Source organism: Nerophis ophidion, linkage group LG16 (assembly GCF_033978795.1).
Source record: "Nerophis ophidion isolate RoL-2023_Sa linkage group LG16, RoL_Noph_v1.0, whole genome shotgun sequence".
Classification (NCBI taxonomy): Eukaryota; Metazoa; Chordata; class Actinopteri; order Syngnathiformes; family Syngnathidae; genus Nerophis; species Nerophis ophidion.
In genome coordinates this window covers 14,476,301-14,499,875 of record NC_084626.1, presented here as the reverse complement: position 1 = coordinate 14,499,875, position 23,575 = coordinate 14,476,301, and the positions used below count along the sequence as shown (strand labels likewise).

General features: G+C 39.0%; 4 protein-coding genes across 4 annotated transcripts; 2 read left to right on the top strand and 2 right to left on the bottom strand.

Moving 5' to 3' along the window:
• The first annotated feature begins 12 nt into the window (after positions 1–12).
• Positions 13–11,604, top strand: sirt4 (sirtuin 4). The gene is made up of 4 exons (XM_061874375.1): positions 13–160; positions 4,564–5,042; positions 6,392–6,686; positions 6,756–11,604. Exons 2-4 carry the CDS (start codon positions 4,564–4,566, stop codon positions 6,906–6,908), a joined length of 927 nt encoding a protein of 308 aa, XP_061730359.1. The 5' UTR covers positions 13–160; the 3' UTR covers positions 6,909–11,604.
• On the bottom strand, positions 8,902–9,742 carry lg16h1orf74 (linkage group 16 C1orf74 homolog). The gene has a single exon (XM_061874376.1). It carries the CDS (start codon positions 9,730–9,732, stop codon positions 8,950–8,952), a length of 783 nt encoding a protein of 260 aa, XP_061730360.1. The 5' UTR covers positions 9,733–9,742; the 3' UTR covers positions 8,902–8,949.
• Positions 9,770–16,356, bottom strand: tomm6 (translocase of outer mitochondrial membrane 6 homolog (yeast)). Its single transcript, XM_061874378.1, has 3 exons — positions 16,191–16,356; positions 12,346–12,464; positions 9,770–9,894 (listed from the first exon to the last, which is right to left on the bottom strand). The coding sequence occupies exons 1-2, from the start codon at positions 16,292–16,294 to the stop codon at positions 12,368–12,370; spliced, it is 201 nt and encodes a 66-aa protein (XP_061730362.1). The 5' UTR covers positions 16,295–16,356; the 3' UTR covers positions 9,770–9,894; positions 12,346–12,367.
• On the top strand, positions 16,248–23,533 carry LOC133534996 (ubiquinol-cytochrome-c reductase complex assembly factor 2). Its single transcript, XM_061874377.1, has 4 exons — positions 16,248–16,572; positions 16,754–16,828; positions 23,205–23,271; positions 23,372–23,533. The coding sequence occupies exons 1-4, from the start codon at positions 16,435–16,437 to the stop codon at positions 23,476–23,478; spliced, it is 387 nt and encodes a 128-aa protein (XP_061730361.1). The 5' UTR covers positions 16,248–16,434; the 3' UTR covers positions 23,479–23,533.
• Positions 23,534–23,575: the final 42 nt, after the last annotated feature.

Sequence of the window (23,575 nt, the reverse complement as noted above, 5' to 3'; positions counted from 1 at the left end):
TTACACAAATATGGACTTCCGGTTGCCTTCAATGTCATTTGACAACAATGCACGAAGTAGTTCGACAAGTTATTAAACAAACGACTAACACACTTCAGCAAGTTCATTATGAGGCATTTTGAATACTTTCTACTGCTGAAACCTTCTGTACAGTAACAAGGTATTGTAGCTCTCTGTCGTGTCTATTTAAAGTTAGCTTATTTGCTAATAACCTCTCGCCAACATTTTTTGTGTTTGTTGTTATTCTCGCATGCACCATTGATTGATTGATTGATTGAAACTTGTATTAGTAGATTGCACAGTACAGAACATATTCCGTATAATTGACCACTAAATGGTAACACCAGAATAAGTTTTATCAACTTTTTTAAGTCGGGGTCCACGTTAATCAATTCATGGTACAAATATATACTATCAGCATAATACAGTCATCTCACAGGTTAATCCTCATAGTATATACATTGAATTATTTACATGATTTACAATCCGGGGGGTGGGATGAGGAGCTTTGGTTGATATCAGTACTTCAGTCATCAACAATTGCATCAACAGAGAAATGGACATTGAAACAGTGTAGGTCTTACTTGGTAGGATATGCACAGCGAGCAGAGAGCATAGTGAGTTCAGATAACATAAGAGCAAGTAAATACATTAGAAGTACATTTGATTATTTACATTAGGTTATTTACAATCCGGGGAGATGGGATGTGAATGGAGGATGGTATTAGTAAATTGTTGAAGTTTCCTGGAGGTGTTGTTTGTAATGCTAAAATTACACTAATAAATGTAGGTCAGAACACAACAATGAAAATAAGACAAGCCATGTGACACATTTATTGTAACATGATTGTAAATATATGTGTACAACCCACGGCGTTGCCATTTTTGATACAAAAACGGCTCTCAGTACAAGGTAGTGTTGTCCCGATACCAATATTTTGGTACCGGTACCAAAATAATTTTGATACTTCTCTGTATTTTTTGGTACTTTTGTAAATAACGGGGACCACCAAAAATTGCATTATTGGCTTTATTTTAACAAAAAAATCTTAGGGTACATTAAACCAGTGGTTCTCAACCTTTTTTCAGTGATGTACCCCTGTTAACATTTTTTTAATTGAAGTATCCCCTAATCAGAGCAAAGCATTTTTGGTTGAAAAAAAGAGATAAACAAGTAAAATACAGCACTATGTCATCAGTTTCTGATTTATTAAATTGTATAACAGTGCAAAATATTGCTCATTTGTAGTGGTCTTTCTTGAACTATTTGGAAAGAAAGATATAAAAATACCTATAAACTTGTTGAAAAATAAACAAGTGATTCAATTATAAATAAATATTTCTACACAAAGAAGTAATCATCAACTTAAAGTGCCCTCTTTGGAGATTGTAATAGAGATCCATCTGGATTCATGAACTTAAATTCTAAACATTTCTTCACAAAAAAGAAATCTTTAACCTCTATATTTATGGAACATGTCCACAAAAAAATCTAGCTGTCAACACTGAATATTGCATTGTTTTATTTTTTTTTCACAGTTTATGAACTTACATTCATATTTTGTTGAAGTATTATTCAATAAATATGTTTACAAAGGATTTTTAAATTGTTGATATTTTTAGAATATTTAGAAAAAATGTCACGTACCCCTTGGCATACCTTCAAGTACCCCCAGGGGTACACGTACCCCCATTTGAGAACCACTGCATTAAACATATGTTTCTTATTGCAAGTTTGTCCTCAAATAAAATAGTGAACATACATGTAAACTTGTTTCTTATTAGTTAGTAAGGAAACAAATGTTTTTTTAATTTAGCTGATGACATATGCAGTAACATATTGTGTGATTTTCCATTCTATTATTTTGTCAAAATTATTAAGGACACGTGGTAGAAAATGAATTATTAATCTACTTGTTCATTTACTGTTAATATCTGCTTACTTTGTCTTTTAACTTGTTCTATCCACACTTCTGTTAAAATGTATTAATCACTTTTTCTTCTGTTGTTTGATACTTTACATTAGTTTTGAATGATACCACAAATTTGGGTATCAATCCGATACCAAGCCGTTACAGGATCATACATTGGTCATATTCAAAGTCCTCATGTGTCCAGGGACATATTTCCTGAGTTTATAAACATAATATACATTTTAAAAAAACGAAAGAAGGTGTTCCATCCATCAACGCTATTATAGTGGGATAGGTTGATTGACAACATTAAATTGGCCCTAGTGTGTGAATGTGAGTGTGAATGTTGTCTGTCTATCTGTGTTGGCCCTGTGATGAGGTGGCGACTTGTCCAGGGTGTACACCGCCTTCCGCCTGAATTCAGCTGAGATAGGCTCCAGCACCCCCCGTGCCCCCAAAAGGGACAAGCGGTAGACATGGATGGATGGATGGACTAAATGCGCTACTACACTTGGTATCATTACAGTGGATGTTAGGTGTAGATCCACCAATAGCGTTTGTTTACATTGTACGCCGGTGAGGCGGTATAGTACCGAACATGATTCATTAGTATCGCGGTACTATACTAATACCAGTATACCGTTCAACCCTAGTACAAGGTTACAACAATAAACATTGTTAAAGCTGTGTATACATTACAATATCAATCATCAATACATTGGTGCACTGTGCATGATGTTAAAATCAGTTACCCCTTTTCTTTTACATGCATACAGTTATACTGTAAGTACATTCCTTCACCATACTGGGACAATACATATGTTTACTTCATTTGATTAACATTGTATAACACACTTGATTAGTCATGATTAACCTTTTGTGATTAAATATGTTGTAATTAACATCTTGATTACACTCAAGTACAAACCCCGTTTCCATATGAGTTGGGAAATTGTGTTAGATGTAAATATAAACGGAATACAATGATTTGCAAATCATTTTCAACCCATATTCAGTTGAATATGCTAAAAAGACAACATATTTGATGTTCAAACTGATAAACATTTTTTTTTTTTTGCAAATAATCATTAACTTTAGAATTTGATGCCAGCAACATGTGACAAAGAATTTGGGAAAGGTGGCAATAAATACTGATAAAGTTGAGGAATGCTTATCAAACACTTATTTGGAACATCCCACAGGTGTGCAGGCTAATTGGAAACAGGTGGGTGCCATGATGGGGTGTAAAAGCAGCTTCCATGAAATGCTAAGTAATTCACAAACAAGGATGATGTGAGGGTCCCCACTTTGTAGGCAAATTGTTGAACAGTTTTAGAACAACATTTCTCAATGAGCTATCGCAAGGAATTTACGGATTTTACCATCCCGGTCCGTAAAATCGTCAAAAAGTTCAGAGAATCTGGAGAAATCCCTGCACGTAAGCGATGATATTACTGACTTTTGATCCCTCAGGCGGCACTGCATCGAAACCGACATCAGTGTGTAAAAGATATAACCACATGGGCTCAGGAACACTTCATAAAACCACTGTCAGTAACTACAGTTGGTCGCTACATCTGTAAGTGCAAGTTAAAACTCTACTATGCAAAGTCAAACCCATTTATCAACAATATCCTGAACCACCGCAGGCTTGGCTCGGCCCGAGCTCACCTAAGATGGACTGATGCAAAGTGGAAAGGTGTTCTGTGGTCTGAGGAGTCCACATTTCAAATTATATTTGGAAACAGAGGACGTGGTGTCCTCCAGAATAAACAGGAAAATAATCATTCGGATTGTTATAGGCGCAAAGTTCAAAAGCCAGCATCTGTGATGGTATGGGGGTGTATTAGTGCCCAAGGCATGGGTAACTTACACATCTGTGAAGGCACAATTAATGCTGAAAGGTCCATACAGGTTTTGGAGCAACATATGTTGTCATTCAAGCAACGTTATCATGGACGCCCCTGCTTATTTCAGCAAGACAAGTGTTACAACAGCGTGGCTTCCTAAAAAAAGAGTGCGGGTACTTTCCTGGCCCGCCTTCAGTCCAGACCTGTCTCCCATCGAGAATGTGTGACGCATTATGAAGCGTAAAATACGACAGCGGAGACCCAGAACTGTTGAACGACTGAAGCTCTACATAAGACAAAAATGGAAAATAATTCCACTTTCAAAGTTTCAACAATTAGTTTCCTCAGTTCCCAAACGTTTATTGAGTGTTGTTAAAAGAAAAGGTGATGTAACACAGTGGTGAACATGTCCTTTCCCAACTACTTTGGCACGTGTTGCAGCCATGAAATTCTAAGTTAATTATTATTTGAAAAAAAAAATAAAGTTTATCAGTTTGAACATCAACTATCTTGTCTTTGTAGCATATTCAACTGAATATGGGTTTAAATGGATTTGCAAATCATTGTATTCCGTTTATATTTACTTCTAACACAATTTCCCAACTCATATGGAAACGGGGTTTGTATATAACTTATATATTTTGTTATATAACTGGGCCCTTCGGTGTGCTATGCCTTGGTGTCAGCAGTGAGGGGATTAAGTATTTTGAGGACAGTATAGCTGGTGGGTTTCTATTTTTCACGACAATGTGTACCTAATAAAGTGGCTTTATAATTCCTATGTGCCCAATCTGATATAGATGAGACTGTTCTGCACGGTCAGCGCAGTCCACTCAGCATCTTCAAGGCGGGCATCTTCAGCTCCTGTAGGGATGTTTGTCCCTGCCTGCAGCTCCATAGACTCACATTCCCTGCAGCTGCTCCAGGACTTTGTCTCCCGCACCTCACGCCTGTTTGCCATCAGCGGCGCCGGTCTCTCCACGGAGTCTGGCATCCCAGATTACCGCTCGGAAGGCGTGGGCCTGTACGCCCGCAGTGACCGGCGGCCGATGCAACATGCGGAGTTCATCCGCAGTGCTTCGTCCCGTCAGCGCTACTGGGCGAGGAACTTCCTGGGGTGGCCGCAGTTCTCTTCCCATCAGCCCAACAGGGCGCACAAGGCTCTGCGGCACTGGGAGGAGCAGGGGAAACTGCACTGGTTGGTCACCCAGAATGTGGACGCTCTTCATTCAAAGGCAGGCCAGGAAAGGCTCACTGAACTTCACGGATGTGCCCACAGGTGACCAAGCATCACCTGCGACAAAGGTACAATACTAAAGACATTTTACTTGGGCGTCACTAAGAGTAGGCAGTGTGCAGCTTGGAAAACGGTGTAGATTTACTATCCTCTTGAAATAAGTCAACACAATAGTAGAGCTCACTAAGTGTGTGGTTAATATAATATTCAGTGTTGGCACAATCGTCACCCAACACTGCTTAAATCCTTTTAAGCATGGAATTGATCACAGCTGGAATTCATGTTTCCCACTCATTAAACACAATCCCAGCAGTAGAGGTGGGAATGTTTGGTCACTTCACGATTCCATATACGATTCAGGAGCTATGATGCGATTGATGCATATTTTTAATTTAATGTATATTGATGCAGTTTTACCTTTGTTTTTGTTTCTATAAATAAGCGTTTATCACTTGCGACTTAAAAAACCCCCAATTAATTTGGAATAAGAAACCGTTAAGTTAATTCCCACTGTTCCCACATTTATTAAATGAATGAAAATGTGCAAAATTGGATCATAAGTGCCCGATTAAAGAGCTGGAATCAGGTGAGGTAGCTCGTGGCAGTCTGCATTACATTATTTACAAAAAACAAATCAATTATTGACGCGTAGTAATCTATTCTATAATAGTCCATGTGCGAATTGCGATGCATCTAATAAACGATTGTTTCCCCTTCCTCTATTTATTCAGCCTCAGATCATGATGTCACCGCTATCGTGCCTGTAGGCAAAATTATCTTATTTGCTTGTGTTGCCAGTTAGACAAATAATGTTTGCGTTTTGACTTGTTTGCAATGGCCAGTAGCTCCATATTGATGTACAAACTATATACTGACTACTCTAAAGTACATCCAAGTTTATATTCTATAGTATTGTCCCATTAGCGCAGGGGTACCCAAACTATGACCTAACTTGGGAAGTTTTTATTCTGAAAACATGTTTTTTATTGTCGTTTCTTCAAAATAGCCACCCTTTGCTCTGATTACTGTTTTGCACACTCTTGGCATTCTCTCGATGAGCTTCAAGAGGTAGTCCCCTGAAAGGGTTTTCACTTCTCAGGTGTCATAGTTTTAAAACCTTCAGTGACAATCGACAATGTAAATAGTCATGAAAATAAAGAAAACACAATGAAATGAGAAGGTGCGTCCAAACTTATGACCTGTACTGTGTATATATAGCGGCCCGAGTCAAAAAGTTTGGGGACCCCTGCGTTATAATATGATACATATATATAATACAATTCTAGATGAAATGTGAGGGGTTACTTTTTCCACAGTTCCAGTACAAAACCTCTTAACTTTTGTAGAGTGTTTTGGCCGCTATTGGTCAGCTGAGATGATGTGTTCCTTAGAGTGGTGTGTTTGGGCTGTGGCGACATCTCGGCCAGAGAGGAGCTCCAGAGACGATTTGTAACGCTGAACCCGGACTGGAGGGCTCAAGCCGGGGCAGCTGCTCCAGACGGGGACGTCTTCCTGGAGGACGAGCAGGCGCTACAATTCAGAGTTCCCCCCTGCGAAGTCTGTGGAGGGATACTGAAGCCTGAGGTGACCTTCTTTGGTGACGCAGTGAACAAAGCCACGGTGCAGTTTGTACATGACAAATTAGCCGAGTCGGATGCGGTGCTCGTCATCGGGTCGTCACTACAAGTGAGTGTCACTCATGCAGGAAGAGCTTGATGTACTTTTTTCTAATGATTTATGTGTGGTCTTCATTAGGTCTACTCGGGATACAGATTTTTACTCGCAGCCAGCGATAAGAAAATGCCGGTCGCCATCGTGAACATCGGGCCCACCAGAGCAGACCACTTGGCCGAGATGAAAGTGAGAGGACGCTGTGGGGAAGTGCTGTCGATCATTCGACCTCTCTGATGGTAATGGACATGAAACATGGACACACTGTCTTCAAGCGCTAAACTACCTCATCTACAACACCAGCATGCAGCATTAGCTACACCGACATCCTATAATAGGGGGGTCCAAACCTTTTCAAGGGTGAACCACACACTAGAGGTGGGTAGAAAAGTAGTACAAACTAAATAAAAAAAATTGTACTCCCATCCAAACATCCATTTTCTACTGCTTATCCCTTCCGGTACTCATGAAAGACTATAACTACTGTAGGGCAGTGGTTCTTAACCTTGTTGGAGTTACGGAACCCCACCACTTTCATATGCGGATTCACCGAACCCTTCTTTAGTGAAAAATAAAATGTTTTTTTGTTTTTTTTCAAATTCAAGACAAAGTTGTATGTTTTTGGTAACACTTTAGTATGGGGAACATATTCTAAGTAACAAAGACTTAATTTAGAGTTATTTGGACACTAGGGGAAACATATTCTAAGTAATAAAGACTAAATTTAGAGTTATTTGGTTAGGGTCAGGGTTAGAGGGTTAGGGTTATAATAAGCCCATGCCGAATAAGGCATTAATTAGTACTTAATAATGACTAGTTAAGAGCCAATATGTTACTAATTTGCATGTTGATAAGCAACTAATTAATGGTGAATATGTTCCCCATACTAAAGTGTTACCATGTTTTTTTTACTGGTGCACAAAATGAACCGAGCATGAACATCACCTTGTCCAAACAACAACACTAAGACAGTGCATAAACTCACTACAAATTACACACCTGCAAATAAATCAGCTGTTGCTTTATCCGTAATATGCCAACAGGGAGAAGTTTGTATTTACGCAATGAGTCGGGTGTGTTTTGATCTCCGCTGAACCCCTGAGGTCGACTCAACGAACCCCTAAGGTTCGATCGAACCCTGGTTAAGAACCACTGCTATAGGGGATAGGTGTTGGACTCCAGGACCGCGCCGCCTCATTAATGTGGTCATTTAAAGTGCTCTGCTACATTATTGTATGTGGTCCACCACATTATTTAGAAACATGGCTAGTACGCATAGTATGCCTGTATAAAGATCATATGTCAAGTTTTGAGTTATTACTGTTGTGTAACAGTGGTTATACAAAAGCAAATTATTATTAGTTGTTTCTTCTTGAGTTTGACAAGAAACCCCTACCGATGTTACGCAGAAATATTGCGGGTGTACCTAATGTTGTGGCCACAGCATTGTTAATACATTGATCACTATTATCTTCTACTGTATTGTGATTCTAAAGTACTGTATGTTGCAATATCTCTTTATTGCATGTGCAACCCAAATTGTTAAATGACTTAAAAGTATTAATTATGCAAACTACATATGTGTGCTTTTCTTGCTCTTACACACCAGTGCTCCAAAATAATGGAAACTATTTTCTGACAAGGTCCACAAAATATAGTGTAAATGTTGCTAATCAGAGCATGCAGCATGGAATTGAACTCCTCCAAATCAAGTCCACTATTTGGTGCTATTTGCAATTAGTGCGTTAGTTGTCAGGTAGCAATTAGTGTGCGAGTTATCAGTTAATGATTCGCACACTCATTTTTGTTTAACAACTAGCACACCAGTTTTCAGCTAGTATTCAGTGCCCTAGTTAGGTATTAATGAAACTATACTGTATAACCTTAATATCTTAATATTGCATGTTAACAAGGTACCGTTAGGACCAGTTTAATTTAAAACAATTTTATACAAGTATGGAGTCCCAGCTTCATGATCTTGAGGGTCCCTTGGCCTGGAAAACAGTGAAGACCCCTGCTCTTTATTATAAACAAATACATCTTTTGCATTGGTTGCCTCTTTCCTATGGGATATCCCATTAAAATATGTCCATTCACAAAAAAGGAGTTTGGTTAAATGAATGATAAATATATTTTATTTTTTTTATCTTGTGATCAGTGGTTGCTTAGCAACCCTTTTTCAACCTTCTCGAAAGCTTAAGTGTTGCATTAATAAACAAAGAAAAAAGGAGCTTCTTGGACATTTTATTGGGAGTCATGAATTCAAGGTAATGATGAGTCACAAACAGACTGAAGGTAAAGTGACTACAGACTGACAAACAGTGAGGTGTTTGAGGACATTTTGTTGCTGGAATCTCTCTTGAACGCCAAGCTTCCAGTCCTCCAGATTGGACTGTATCTCATTCTGCACGACGGTGGGGATGCTAAACGAATACAAGCGACATTTGTGGCTGGTGGCATCTACTCGCCATGTCGCGTGCACTGAGGTCACCATCAGGGGGGTCATAGAGAGGCAGTTCTCAAAGCTCTTTGTCTGATCGAACCAGTAGGTGACGGGGTAGCCCAGTAAGAGTCCAAAGACCGTGCTCAAGTTCCACTCATCTGATCTTTCTGCCACATATGGAACATTATTTGCTGTGTCTAACCTTCTGAGGAGATCAAGCAGATCTTGTGCGATGCTCTTCAGCCCTCCTCTGACTGGATCCACAACAGTGGGTTTCCTCTGCGAAAGGCAGACGTCAATCACCACGGGTCCGCCATTTTGAAGCACCTGGGCCAGATTGTAGGATACTATGCGTGGATTAACAATGATGCTGTTACCATTCAAGTCCAATATGACCAGCGATTTGGACACGAGCTGAGACGACTGACACAGGCGCAAATACTGATGCACTTGCTCTGCACTGGCGCCGTTGGCGTCGTAGAGCAGCGCCGGTTTCACTGCCTGATCAACAGCTGAGAGCTGAGCAGCCAAGTCAAGACTCTGAGAAAGTGACAAACATTTCCTTTTGGTGGACAAACATTTTTGAGCTGCAGCTACAAAGATCTCCTGAGTCTGCATAGCTTGATTAAATTGATTCTTCAGGGCATATACATACTTAACAGTAAAAAAGAACTTGATTTATTGCAAAAACAAGAATGAAAGATGATACATTTCAAACTAGGATTAACCACAAACAAGTCTTCAAATATCGTGCATCTTCGCCTCTCTGGTCTAAGACACCTACGGAGACAAAACACTTCAATAAAAGGTGTCAATCATTTCATCATCATACAGGGGGTCCTCGTGTTACGTTCTAAAGTTTAATGGTTGCTTACACTCCTGTAAAAAATTAAAAAATCGTACCAAAAAAAAGAGCTAGTTGCGCACGTGATTGAGGAAGGACGTCACTTGTTCTGATGGCAGTGTGTCAGAAAAGTTAGGTGAAATTGGGAAAATGCCAACAAACATTGTCTGTATTCTTGGTCTACGCTGTTCTAAAACCGTGACCATAATGACAGATAAACATGGTAATCCTATGAAGTGGACAACTAAGCAGAAACGCCAATTTCAGTGTGCAAAACAACCACAGGACTAAAAGTATATTGGCTTTTCTTTCATTTTATTTTGTATTTAATATTATAATTATTATATTTCATGGATCCTTCACATACTATGTGCCTGATTTTATTTAATTTTGTATTTATTTCTTGTAATTATTATATTTCCTGGATCCTTCACATACTCTGTGTTTAACTGTTTTAGTTATAATGCTGTGTTCAATTTGAATTGTTTTACTCTGAAAGTCCTCACCAGCCCCAAGTTGTTTTTCAAAGATGGCTGCTATAAGTGTAAACAATAATAAATTCCCCATGATATCCATTAGAACCATTTCTGACGATGCAACGTTTGTTGCATACGTTGTATTGTTGGATCTATCTGTATGTAAATGCTGTTTTTTCTTGTTGTACGCGCGTACTACATCGCTGACAGTGTCTTTGTGTTTCTTCTTGATCCACCTTGTTTGAGGGTTGCAGAAGGACATTATATTTGTCCAGAAGATTTTTATACTCAGACAAGGCACATGCAAGAATAGGCCTTTTTGGTTGTGGCCATCTTGATTTCCGAACTTCGTAATTTCAGCGCTCAGTACTCGGCTGGGACACCATACCCAGCTCCATATTCCAACGAGAGATGTGACAATCGCAAACAATGACAGCCAATTCGCAGTTGTAATTTGATTGTTTGAGAACTGTTCTTTGTGCAAATTTCCCACGCTGCTCTCTCAGAATCAGAATGAGAAACAGATTCAAAAGCTTTATTGGCTTCAAATTCATTGAAGGAGTAATGACATCATTGAGTTGTCTCAGAAGGGTCTATTCATGGGTATCTATCATGCACCGGCCGTTAACTTAGGGGAGTTTAATAAGCACCTGAAATTACTGCAGCCTTTCAGCCACTGTATTTGGAATAAGAAAAATATATTAGCAACAGGAAAAGAGGAAAAAAAGGAAAAATAATTTTTTGCATTTAGATCATACAATCCGCTGGGGGTGCTGACAAGCAAGGTAAAGTGACTTTACACAGAGATTTCACTGTCAAAGAATAGGGAAATGGAACCATCTCGTCTATATAGCGTCTATATTGGTGTAATCATAATGTATATATTTTGATTTAAACTTATTACTGTCACGGGTGATTATTTAGTAGATAAAAAAAAATTAGTTTTTATATATATATGTACGCACGCACGCACGCACACACACACACAAGGATTGTACCGGTACCAAAATGTATTTTGATACTTTTCAATAGTTTTCTAAATAAAGGGGACCACAAAAAATGACATTATTGGCTTAATTTGAACAACAGTCTTAGAGTACAATAAATATGTTTCTTTTTGCAATCGAGAACAATTGTATCCTTAAATAAAATATTGAACATATGAGAAAACTTGTCTTTAATTAATAAGTAAGCAAACAAAGGCTTCTAATTTGGGTACTGATGTATGCAGTAACATATTGTCATTTCTCATTCTATTATTTTGTCAAAACATGCAAGTGGTTGAAAATGGATGGATGGATGTTCGATCTACACTTCTGTTAAAATGTAATAAACATGTATTCTTCTGTTGTTTGGGTACATCAAAATATAAATTAAAAAAAATAAAGATTTTGGGATGATAAAAAATATCAATGTAATCATAGTAATATCGACTAGATACACTCTTGTACGTGTACCAGTAGAATTGTTGTTTTTTGCCATTTTTCCTCTCCAAGATGTTATTACTTGCATGCACTTTGTGTGTGCGTTTTGACACACTCAACATCATGTGCCTCGGCTCTGTAGTCACCGCTGCAAAGCGGCAGTTAAATGAAAGAACAGTACCGGTACTTTTTAAAGGTGGCATAGTACCGATTTAAATTGATTAGTAGGCGATACTTTATTAGTACCGGTATACCGTGCAACCCTCGTGTATATATGTATATCTATATGCGAGCTAAAAACATATGTAAAAAGAAAAGGCTCCTCAACATCCAACTACTTTAAAAGAGCCATAAATCCCATCTGTACTTTCAACTTTCGAAGTAATTAGAACACAGAATTACTTCTGACTTACAATGCAGTCTAAGGAACGAGACTTGTTGGTAGACAAGAGGACCACCTGTACTACAACTGCAGATGCAAACTTACCATCATCCAGGATGTTAGAGTGCTATGTTACAGGCTGTGGGGCCATCAAGTCAAAATCAGAGAGATTTCTTGCCACCCAAACGCCAGCTGCAAACAACCCCAGGTTAACGAGAAGATTCCTGGAACGATAAAAAAAATGCATGGAAGTCTTGCAAGAGGTCTGTGTGTTAGCCTTTGCAAATATGGAACAAAAGTCAAAAGAAAACCAACACCAAGAATAAAATAACTGGGACTGGGATTGGACAACAGGGATGCAACATATATGCTGTGTGGACGACTACTTCAATTTTTCACAGAATAAGAGCATTCTGCAAAATGTGGAATGTGGAACTGGAAGTATCAAGAGGTGGATTTGTGCGAAGTCGTTCTCCATGTCAGGTTTAATCTAACATAATTGTATGGTTGTTTTATTCTTGGAATGAGAAGTTTTATTTAGTGCAGTGATTTACAAACTGTGCAACTGGTACCATTAGTGATACACACACTCGATCTAGTGATACACTAAAGAATCTATTAAATATTCAAACAGTGTTACTGATCAAACTGTGTGTAATGTTACAGTGGTTAAAAATATTTTGTTAAATAAAACCTATGCCTTGTTTTCAAGGAATATTCAGGCCTACTACACTACTTTACTTTCAAGTGGTCATTTTGTTCGTAGTTGGAGAGCCAAGTGTTTTTTTTAAGGTGTTACGTGGTAAAACAAAAACTTTGAGAACCATTACAACTTCTTCATTTGAGTGAGATTAGTTAAAGGTTCCATTTCATGTCAAGTCATCATTAAATGGCCCTGATATGTCAAAAGGCATTAACAGATCATGCTCTTTTCGAATACCTCTATAACCGATAACAGTAGTTTAGCCGGGTTATGCTCATTTCAAGATTAGATCTACAGCCCCGAAATCTTATTATTTTCATTTTGATGCCCCGCCCTCCACCGTAAGACCAATTAGAAAGTCAGTGAGTGTGTCACACCCAGGGTGCCAGTTACGCACCGCCACCTTCGTTGAGCTACTGCCACTGGTAAAGTTACTAAACATGTCAAACCTTAGTAATTTTAAAAGGCGTCGTTACGATTCTCAACTTATTCATGACAAAGCCAGGAACAAAACGAAAATTTATATCGGGATGCCTTTGAAAGATGGAGACGATTGAAGGCTGAGAATTTTTTTTCATCTGACGCCAAACTTGCTAATTTCCTCCTTGATATGTAAGTAAGGTATTTACGTTTTTTTATTACTTTTACTAAATGGAAATGGATATTTCATATGTAAACTATATTGTCCAATACAGTCTATGACCTTGTCTAACAAAGCAAGTATGTTCGAGCAACAAATGCTTAGGAGCGAAGCACTAGTGTAGCATAGGATGCTAGCCCGGTCAATGACACATCGACATATAGGCTAATGGGGGAAATATATATGCCTGTTAGCTTGTATGTCAATGTATTTCGACTAATGTGTCATTGCCTATTTCGTTCTCAATATGCTGATACATTGAGGAAATGGGTTCCAACATTAGCACAACACATTTTGGTTTCTGGCACTGCATATGCATCAGGCACATACGGGTGGTATTTGCTTGGCACAATATAATGCATTGCATGTGATGATTTTCTACTCTGTGTATTGATATCGTAGCAGGCTGTATCCATCCATTTTCTACCGCTTATTCCCTCATGCGGTCGCGGGGGGCGCTGGCGCCTATCTCAGCTACAATCGGGTGGAAGGCAGTGTTCACCCTGGACAAGTCGCCACCTCATCACAGGGCCAACACAGATAGACAGACAACATTCACACTCACATTCACACACTAGGGCCAATTTAGTGTTGCCAATCAACCTATCCCCAGGTGCATGTCTTTGGAAGTGGGAGGAAGCCGGAGTACCCGGAGGGAACCCACGCATTCACGGGGAGAACATGCAAACTCCACACAGAAAGATCCCGAGCCTGGGATTGAACCCAGGACTGCAGGATCTTCGTATTGTGAGGCTTGTGTTTTTTATGTTGATTTAATAAAAATATATATATATTTTTTTTTTAAATTAATAAAAAAATATTCTGCGGCCCGGTACCAATTAAGCCATGTGGTTGGGGACCACTGATATAATCCATCCGTTTTCTACAGCTAGTCCTTTTTGGGGTCGCTGGAGCCTATCTAAGCTGCATTCGGGCGGAAGGCGGCTTACACCCTGGACAAGTCAGGGATGGTGTTCCGTGTGGTCAAACTAGACATTTTAGCAGGTTAATGCCAACAATCTGTCCCTACTCCTGATGAAAACATTTCTGCATTACTTTACAAATACATTTGGCTAATCGACATCAGTAAAATGTGGCATAATTACTTAGTAAACCATCTTACAAAAAGCATAAACTAAACAAACCTACAGCGTAGGACTAGTCGATTACAATTTGAAGTTCCTTGGAGTAAGATTCGGCTGCGTATCTGTTAACCTCAGTCATGGAGAGTGGGAGGGCACTACAGAATTTTGACCATGATTGCAGTATCACTTCTGGCCACATTACTACACATGGCGCCTTTAACAGTCATAGCTATTAATGCAACTGTAATAATCCAACCATCCATTTTTTTTTTTTTTAATTATCCTGGCAAATCTAGCAAATCTTTAGAATCAAATTTAAATCTTATTTCAACGTCTTTTAAATTTCTTTTAAAATTTTTGTTCTGGAAAATCTAGAAGAAATAATGATTTGTCTTTGTTAGAAATATAGCTTGGTCCAATTTGTTATATATTCTAACAAAGTGCAGATTGGATTTTAACATATTTAAAACATGTCATCAAAATTCTAAAATTAATCTTAATCAGGAAAAATTACTAATGATGTTCCATAAGTTATTTTTTTTCAAAAAGATTCAAATTAGCTAGTTTATCTCTTCTTTTTTTCGGTTGAATTTTGAATTTTAACGACTCGAAATTGAAGATAAACTATGTTTCAAAATTTAATTTTCCTTTTTTCTCCTCTTTTAACCATTCAATTAAGTGTTTTTTTCATCATTTATTCTCTACAAAAAACCTTCCGTAAAAGGAAAAAAAATGTACGAATGAATGACAGACAGAAATACCCATTTTTTTATATATAGATTTATTTATTAATGGTAAATTGAGCAAATTGGCTATTTCTGGCAATTTATTTAAGTGTGTATCAAACTGGTAGCCCTTTGCATTAATCAGTACCCAAGAAGTAGCTCTTGGTTTCAAAAAGGTTGGTGACGCCTGACTTAGAAAGTCTGCAATGAGGTGGTGACTTGTCCAGGGTGTACACCGCCTTCCGCCCGATTGTAGCTGAGATAGGCACCAGCGTCCCCCGTGACCCCAAAGGGAATAAGCGGTAGGATATGGATGGATGGATGACTTAGAAAGTTTATATAATTTAATTTTCTCAATTTTTCTCAAGCTGCGTCACATGTCCCCCTTCACAAGGTGAAAATAAATGTAGGTATAAGAAGGCCAATATCTGTTAAGTGTTTCCAATAAACTTATCGATAAGTAAACACATCCTGATATCCAATCATCCATCCATTTTTTTTTTTTTTTTACCGCTTGTCCCTCTCGGGGTCGCAGGGGGTGCTGGAGCCTATCCCAGCTGCATTTGCAGGCAGACGGACATTAAGACACTAGGAGACATTTAACTAACCCCTGTGCAACCCTCTTGTTAGTATTTACTTATTAAATACATGTAAGTTTTCAGTCCCTGCAATAAAGGTGAAAAAGAGCACCTTCTGGCAAGGACAACCCGCTGTGCTGATACAATGCTAATGATTAGCATGAAAAGTTAACAGACGCAAGGGTTTCATAACACCTCATTTTGTCAAAATTAGCCAACCTTCTGAAATCGTTTCTGTCCGCAGCAAAGCGACACGCCGAAGTGATCCAATCCGCCACGCTTGACGGGCCGGGCGGACTTTTCTTGACCGTGGCTCCGCTCATGATGCTAATGGACAGCCGGTGAGACGCAGCAAGAAGCAGCAAGGTGGAGCAGACCGGAAGGGGCGCCGAGCTGGCCGACTACGGCGAGCGAGAAAGCACAAAAGAAAGGACGTAATTACCCAACACAGACGGAGCTAGTGATGGCTGCCACTCGTTACCGCCGCTTCCTAAAGTTGTGCGAGGAATGGCCTCTGGACGAGACCAAGAAAGGCCGAGATTTAGGAACGTTTCTGCGGCAGCGAGTAGCAGCCGCCTTTCGAGAGGGGGAAAACACGCAGGTTATTATTCTGACAGCTTCTTCTTTGCACTGAGCTAACTTAGAAACAGTCAGGCTAGTAGCTTGTGGTCGACCTTGCTCAACCTTCTCCTGTTTGAAATTACATGGAGCTTGACTTCTTTTCAAATGATCCATAACATGGTAAAAATATTAACATGAGATTGTGTTTGTCCTCTTTCCAGATCTCAGATACAGAAAAGTGTGACCTAATGTATGAAAGCCTGGCAAGAATGAATACAAATACATACAGACAGAGAGTAAGTATAATGTCAAGCTTATGGTTATGAAACACTACTTATATATATATATATATATATATATATTTATGTGTGTGTATATATATATATATATATATTTATGTGTGTATATATATGTGTGTGTGTGTATATATATATATATATTTATGTGTGTATATATATGTATGTGTTTATATATTTATGTGTATATATGTATGTCCATCCATCCATTTTCTACCGCTTATTCCCTTTTGGGGTCGCGGGGGGCGCTGGCGCCTATCTCAGCTACAATGTGTTTATATATATATGTGTGTGTGTATATATATATATATGTGTATGTATCTATGTGTGTGTGTGTGTATGTATATATATATATATATATATATATATATATATATATATATATATATATATATATACAAACCCCGTTTCCATATGAGTTGGGAAATTGTGTTAGATGTAAATATAACTGGAATACAATGATTAGCAAATAATTTTCAACCCATATTCAGTTGAATATGCTCCAAAGACAACATATTTGATGTTCGAACTGATAAACTTTTTTTTTTTGAAAATAATCATTAAAGGCCTACTGAAAGGAGATTTTCTTATTTAAACGGGGATAACCGGTCCATTCTATGTGTCATACTCAGAGGTGGGTAGTAACATGCTACATTTACTCCGTTACATTTACTTGAGTAACTTTTGGGATAAATTGTACTTGTACAAGTAGTTTTTATGCAACATACTTTTACTTTTACTTGAGTATATTTATAGAAAAGAAACGCTACTTTTACTCCGTTCCATTTAGCTACATTCAGCTCGCTACTCGCTACTTTTTTTTAACGATCTATTAATGTTTGTTTTGGTTAATGACAGCGCTTCAAAGTAGAATCTACGCATGCCTGCGTTTCACCAATCACATGCAATCACTGGTGACGTTGGACCAATCAAACAGAGCCAGGCGGTCACATGACCTGACTTAAACAAGTTGAAAAACGTATTGGGGAGTTACCATTCAGTGGTCAATTGTACGGAATATGTACTGTACTGTGCAATCAATTAATAAAAGTTTCAATCAATCAATCAAAAGTGTAAAGGAAAAAAGACACTTTTTATTTCAACCGTACTTCCCGTCAAAAGCCTAAAGACTGGTCGCACAGTTCCTGTATTCACAATTAAAGTGCCACTCCATCACGCCTGCGCTAACAAAATAAGAGTCTCCGAAAGCCAGAGCAAACAAGCTGGCAAGCTACGGAGTTTGCCACCAATGTATTTCTTGTCAAGTGTATAAAAACGAATATGGAAACTGGACAAATAAGATGTGAAAATCCAACGACTTTCATGTGGTATTAGACAGAAAAGAGGAACTTTTTTTCCTCCTCCATTTGAAAACTTGGACGTCTGATTCCAATCAATGCAAGTCATCAGAATCAGGTAATACTCCAACTTATATTCTTGTCTTCATGAAAGATAGGAATCTATATGTTAAACATTCATTAAAACACCTTCAACATGTGAACAAAAATGGCAAAATAAATAAATATAAATCATATACTTTGTATATATATATATATATATATATATATATATATATATATATATATATATATATATATATATATATATGTGTGTGTGTCTATATGAGGTAGATCACCTCGACTTGGTCATTTACTAAGTAATTGATAAACGTTGAAAAACTTATTGGGGTGTTACCATTTAGTGGTCAATTGTACAGAATATGTACTGTACTGTGCAATCTACTAATACAAGTTTTAATCAATCAATCAAATCAATTAATGCCTACTGAGGCTATGGTGCTGTTAAGTTATTGTGGCTCAATGTGCCATTTTTTTATTTTATTTTAATGTACTATTATTTAATATAATATATATATTATTGTTTTAGTTGCTTAAGAGATATTCCTGGCTCTGAATTTGCTCATTGCTATTTTTATGTTTTTGTGCATTATTTGTTGCCGTAATCAGGTTACTCATCAGTTACTCAGTACTTGAGTAGTTTTTTCACAACATACTTTTTACTTTTACTCAAGTAAATATTTGGGTGGCGACTCCTTACTTTTACTTGAGTAATAAATCTCTAAAGTAACAGTACTCTTACTTGAGTACAATTTCCGGCTACTCTACCCACCTCTGGTCATACTTGATCATTTCGCGATATTGCCATATTTTTTTTGAAAGGATTTAGTAGAGAACATTGACGATAAAGTTCGCAACTTTTGGTCGCTAACAAAAAAGCCCTGCCTTTACCGGAAGTCGCAGGCGATGACGTCATCCGTTGATGGCTCCCCACATATTCACATTGTTTTTAATGGGAGCCGCCAACGAAAAGAGCTATTCGGAGCGAGAAAACGACAATTTCCCCATTAGTTTGAGCAAGGATGAAAGATTCGTGTTTGAGAATAATGATAGCGACAGACTAGGAAAAAAAAAAAAAGAATCAAGTAAAAAAAACAAAACGTGATTGCATGGGTACGGATTCAGATGTTTTTAGACACATTTACTAAGATAATTCTGGGAAATCCCTTATCTTTGTATTGTGTTGCTAGTGTTTTAGTGAGTTTAATAGTACCTGATAGTCGAAAGGGTGTATCCACGGGTGTGTAGACCCCAGTGTCTGATGGAAGTCGACGGCAGCTGTACGGACGGCACAAGCTCAGCTGATCTCTGGTAAGTGATGACTTTTTACCACAATTTTCTCACCGAAAACTGCTGGTTGACTAGTGGTCGGGATCCATGTTCGCTTGACCGCTCTGATCCATAGTAAAGTTTCACCTCCGAGAATTTTAAACAAGGAATCACCATGTGTTTGTGTGGCTAAAGGCTAAAGCTTCCCAACTCCATCTTTCTACTTTAACTTCTCCATTATTATTGAACAAATTGCAAAAGATTCAGCAACACAGATGTCCAAAATACTGTGTAATTATGCGATTAAAGCAGACGACATTTAGCTGTGTGTGTGCGCAGCGCTAATATTTCTTAACAGTCCGTGACGTCACGCGTACACGTCAGCATTCCGCGACGTTTTCAACAGGACACTTTGCGGGAAATTTAAAATTACAATTTAGTAAACTAAAAAGGCCGTATTGGCATGTGTTGCAATGTTAATATTTCATCATTGATATATAAACTATCAGACTGCGTGGTGGGTAGTTGTGGGTTTCAGTAGGCCTTTAACTTTAGAATTTGATGCCAGCAAGACGTGTCAAAGAAGTTGGGAAAGGTGGCAATAAATACTGATAAAGTTGAGGAATTCACATCAAACACTTATATGGAACATCCCACAGGTGTGCAGGCTAATTGGGAACTGTTGGGTGCAATGATTGGGTATAAAAGCAGCTTCCATGAAATGCTAAGTAATTCACAAACAAGGATGGGGCGAGAGTCACCAATTTGTAAGCAAATTGTCGAACAGTTTTAGAACGTTTCTCAACGAGCTATTGCAAGGAATCTATGGTCCGTAAAATCATCAAAAAGTTCAGAGAATCTGGAGAAATCACTGCACGTAAGCGATGATTTTACGGACTTTTGATCCCTCAGGCGGTACTGCATCAAAAACCGACATCAGTGTGTAAAAGATATCACCACATGGGCTTAGGAACACTTCATAAAACCACTGTCAGTAACTACAGTTGGTCGCTACATCTTTAAGTGCAAGGTAAAACTCTACTATGCAAAGCCAAAGCCATTTATCAACAACATCCTGAAACACCGCTGGGCTGGGCCCGAGCTCACCTAAGATGGACTGATGCAAAGTGGAAAGGTGTTCTGTGGTCTGACGAGTCCACATTTCAAATTGTGTTTGAAAAAAGAGGACGTGGTGTCCTCCAGAACAAGGAGGAAAATAACCATCGGGATTTGTATAGGCACAAAGTTCAAAACCCAGCATCTGTGATTGTATGGGGGTGTATTAGTGCCCAAAGCATGGGTAACTTACACATCTGTGAAGGCACCATTAATGCTGAAAGGTCCATACAGGTTTTGGAGCGACACATGTTGTCATCCAAGCAACGATATCATGGACTCCCCTGCTTATTTCAGCAAGACAAGTGTTACAGCAGCTTGGCTTTGTAAAAAAAGAGTGCGGGTACCTTCCTGGCCCGCCTGCAGTCCAAACCTATTTCCCATCAAAAATGCGTGGCGCATTATGAAGCGCAAAATACGAAGGCGGACACCCTGAACTTTTGAACGACTGAAGCTCTACATAAAACAAGAATGGGAAAGCATTCTACTTTCAAAGCTTCAACAATTAGTTTCCTCAGTTCCCAAACGTTTATTGAGTGTTGTTAAAAGAAAAGGTGATGTAACACAGTGGTGAACATATTCTTTCCCAACTACTTTGGCACGTGTTGCAGCCATGAAATACTAAGTTAATTATTATTTGCAAAAAATATATAAAGCTTATGAGTTTGAACATCAAATATCTTGTCTTTGTAGTGAATTCAACTGAATATACGTCGAAAAGGATTTGCAAATCATTGTAGTCCGATTATATTTTCATCTAACACAATTTCCCAACTCTTATGGAAACGGGGCTTGTATTATCAACCATCTGGAATGGACTTATACTCTCTTCAAGTTCAAGTGGAGTGGCAATTATTTTCTTGGGTGACACATTGTGGCCACAATTATTCAGTAGGTTGAATGATGCAGACACGTTTGTTACTGGATACTCTCTAATACACTTGGAGACTTTGTGTAAGTATTATGCAACTGTAATTATTTGATACTTGTTTACATTGATAAATGTGCTGTTTTAGACTGCAATATTATTCAACGAACACTTATTACAAATGTGTTGCTTGACTGCTATTGAGTGCTTAGCTGTTGTTTAGGTGCTAGCTCCTAGTAGCCTCTAGCATACCATGTTTATGTTTTGTAAATGACTTAAACAGAATAGAGGAAAAGACCAAACGTGTGTGCTTATTGGAGGACAGCTTTGCAATGGATCGCTTTTATCAGCGATTTTAGGTGCAATTAAATATAATCCAATACTTGTTCTTTGTTGTTGTTGCTGATAACATACCTGTATGTATACCTGTAACATACCAATATCAGATCGGGACACGCCTGCACAATTGTGGGGATTTTGCTTTAGATCAGGGGTCTCAGACACGTGGCCCGCGGGCCAATAGCGGCCCACGAGACGTTATTTTGCTGCGCCCACCTTAATATGAAAGTTTTATGTTAGTCCGGCCCGCAAGTTTTAATGTGAATGGTGCTTGACTGATCTACGTTCCCATTCTCACCTATGGTCATGAGCTTTGGGTCATGACCGAAAGGATAAGATCACGGGTACAAGCGGCCGAAATGAGTTTCCTCCGCCGGGTGGCGGGGCTCTCCCGTAGAGATAAGGTGAGAAGCTCTGCCATCCGGGAGGAGGTCAAAGTAAAGCCGCTGCTCCTCCACATCGAGAGGAGCCAGATGAGATGGTTCGGACATCTGGTCAGGATGCCACCCAAACACCTCCCGAGGGAGGTGTTAAGGGCACGTCCAACCGGTAGGAGACCACGGGGAAGACCCAGGACACGTTGGGAAGACTATGTCTCCCAGCTGGCCTGGGAACGCCTTGGGATCCCCCGGGAAGAGCTAGACGAAGTGGCCAAGGAGAGGGAAGTCTGGGCTTCCCTGCTTAGGCTGCTGCCCCCGCGACCCGACCACGTATAAGCGGAAGAAGATGGATGGATGGTGCTTGACTGCGTTGTGTTATTTGGCTCCAAAATGGCTCTTTCAACGTTCTGGGTTGCCTACCCCTGCGTTAGTGGAAAAGCGGCAAGTGAGTGAAAGCGACAGAGACGTTGCCATGGAGACGAGGGTTGTCTTACGTGCCGGGCTGCAGGCACACTGCGACACCTGTCTGTCAGTAATAACAGTCCTCGATAACCTGGACCAATTCAAATGTTTTAATTTTTTTTTATTGTTTGATTTGCATTGCCTCACATGATGAACACTACATATACGACTCCGGATAATACTCCGGGAGCCGTCACTTTTTTGCGCTCGCTATCCCGGTAGTTTCCCGGCTATTATCCGCCGACCGCCGTGTTGCTGTAGGGAGGGAAAGCGGAACGACACACATTGCGGAAATAACATTATTCTCCATGCGTCGGCTAAATACAAATATATTCCATGCTGAGGAGTATGCAAACATTTTTTTAGGAAATCGTTTCTTGCGGCCCAGCCTCACCTAGACTCTGCGTCCTGTGGCCCCCAGGTAAAGTGAGTTTGAGACCCCTGCATTAGATGTCCCTGAATATGAAGTCTACCAAGTTAGTTGAGGAAGATTGAAAAAAATATGTTTTTGCTTAAGTTTTTCCCAAGCTGCTACGCCTCCCATTATAACATCCAACAATGTAACCTTTTGTGTCTGCTGACAGTTTCCACGTGTGAGAGACACAAGCTTCACTGGGGTCACAGTTGAAGAGTGTAAATTACTGTTGTCTGGTAAGAACACACACACACATATATACATATATATGTAATTGCGTTCTTACTTGTTTTGCACACACGACAAGGTTCATTGTCCTCTGCTGTTGTGTTACAGGCAGCGTGCAACAGACGGAGGATGAAAAGAAGAGCTTGTGGAAAACATTAACGGAGAGATTTTCCTCCAAATCAGACGAGGGTCCGGAGAAAGCGCCTGAAAAATAACATTTAATGATCTTGTTTTGTGGTTACATGTACAGAAATAAAATGATTATTGCTATCTGTATGTACTCTGTGTACAGTTTTCCATCCCCATTCCACA

Excerpts from the sequence above, each read along its gene's own strand:
- tomm6 (XM_061874378.1), bottom strand. The coding sequence starts at position 16,294 with ATGAGCGGAGCCACGGTCAAGAAAAGTCCGCCCGGCCCGTCAAGCGTG. Across the intron at positions 12,465-16,190 it reads GACAGAAACGATTTCAGAAG|GAATCTTCTCGTTAACCTGG; the intron begins GTTGGCTAATTT and ends TTATCGTTCCAG.
- LOC133534996 (XM_061874377.1), top strand. The coding sequence starts at position 16,435 with ATGGCTGCCACTCGTTACCGCCGCTTCCTAAAGTTGTGCGAGGAATGG. Across the intron at positions 16,573-16,753 it reads GAGAGGGGGAAAACACGCAG|ATCTCAGATACAGAAAAGTG; the intron begins GTTATTATTCTG and ends TCCTCTTTCCAG. Across the intron at positions 23,272-23,371 it reads GTGTAAATTACTGTTGTCTG|GCAGCGTGCAACAGACGGAG; the intron begins GTAAGAACACAC and ends GTTGTGTTACAG.
- sirt4 (XM_061874375.1), top strand. The coding sequence starts at position 4,564 with ATGAGACTGTTCTGCACGGTCAGCGCAGTCCACTCAGCATCTTCAAGG. Across the intron at positions 5,043-6,391 it reads CTTCACGGATGTGCCCACAG|AGTGGTGTGTTTGGGCTGTG; the intron begins GTGACCAAGCAT and ends TGTGTTCCTTAG. Across the intron at positions 6,687-6,755 it reads TCATCGGGTCGTCACTACAA|GTCTACTCGGGATACAGATT; the intron begins GTGAGTGTCACT and ends GGTCTTCATTAG.
- lg16h1orf74 (XM_061874376.1), bottom strand. The coding sequence starts at position 9,732 with ATGCAGACTCAGGAGATCTTTGTAGCTGCAGCTCAAAAATGTTTGTCC.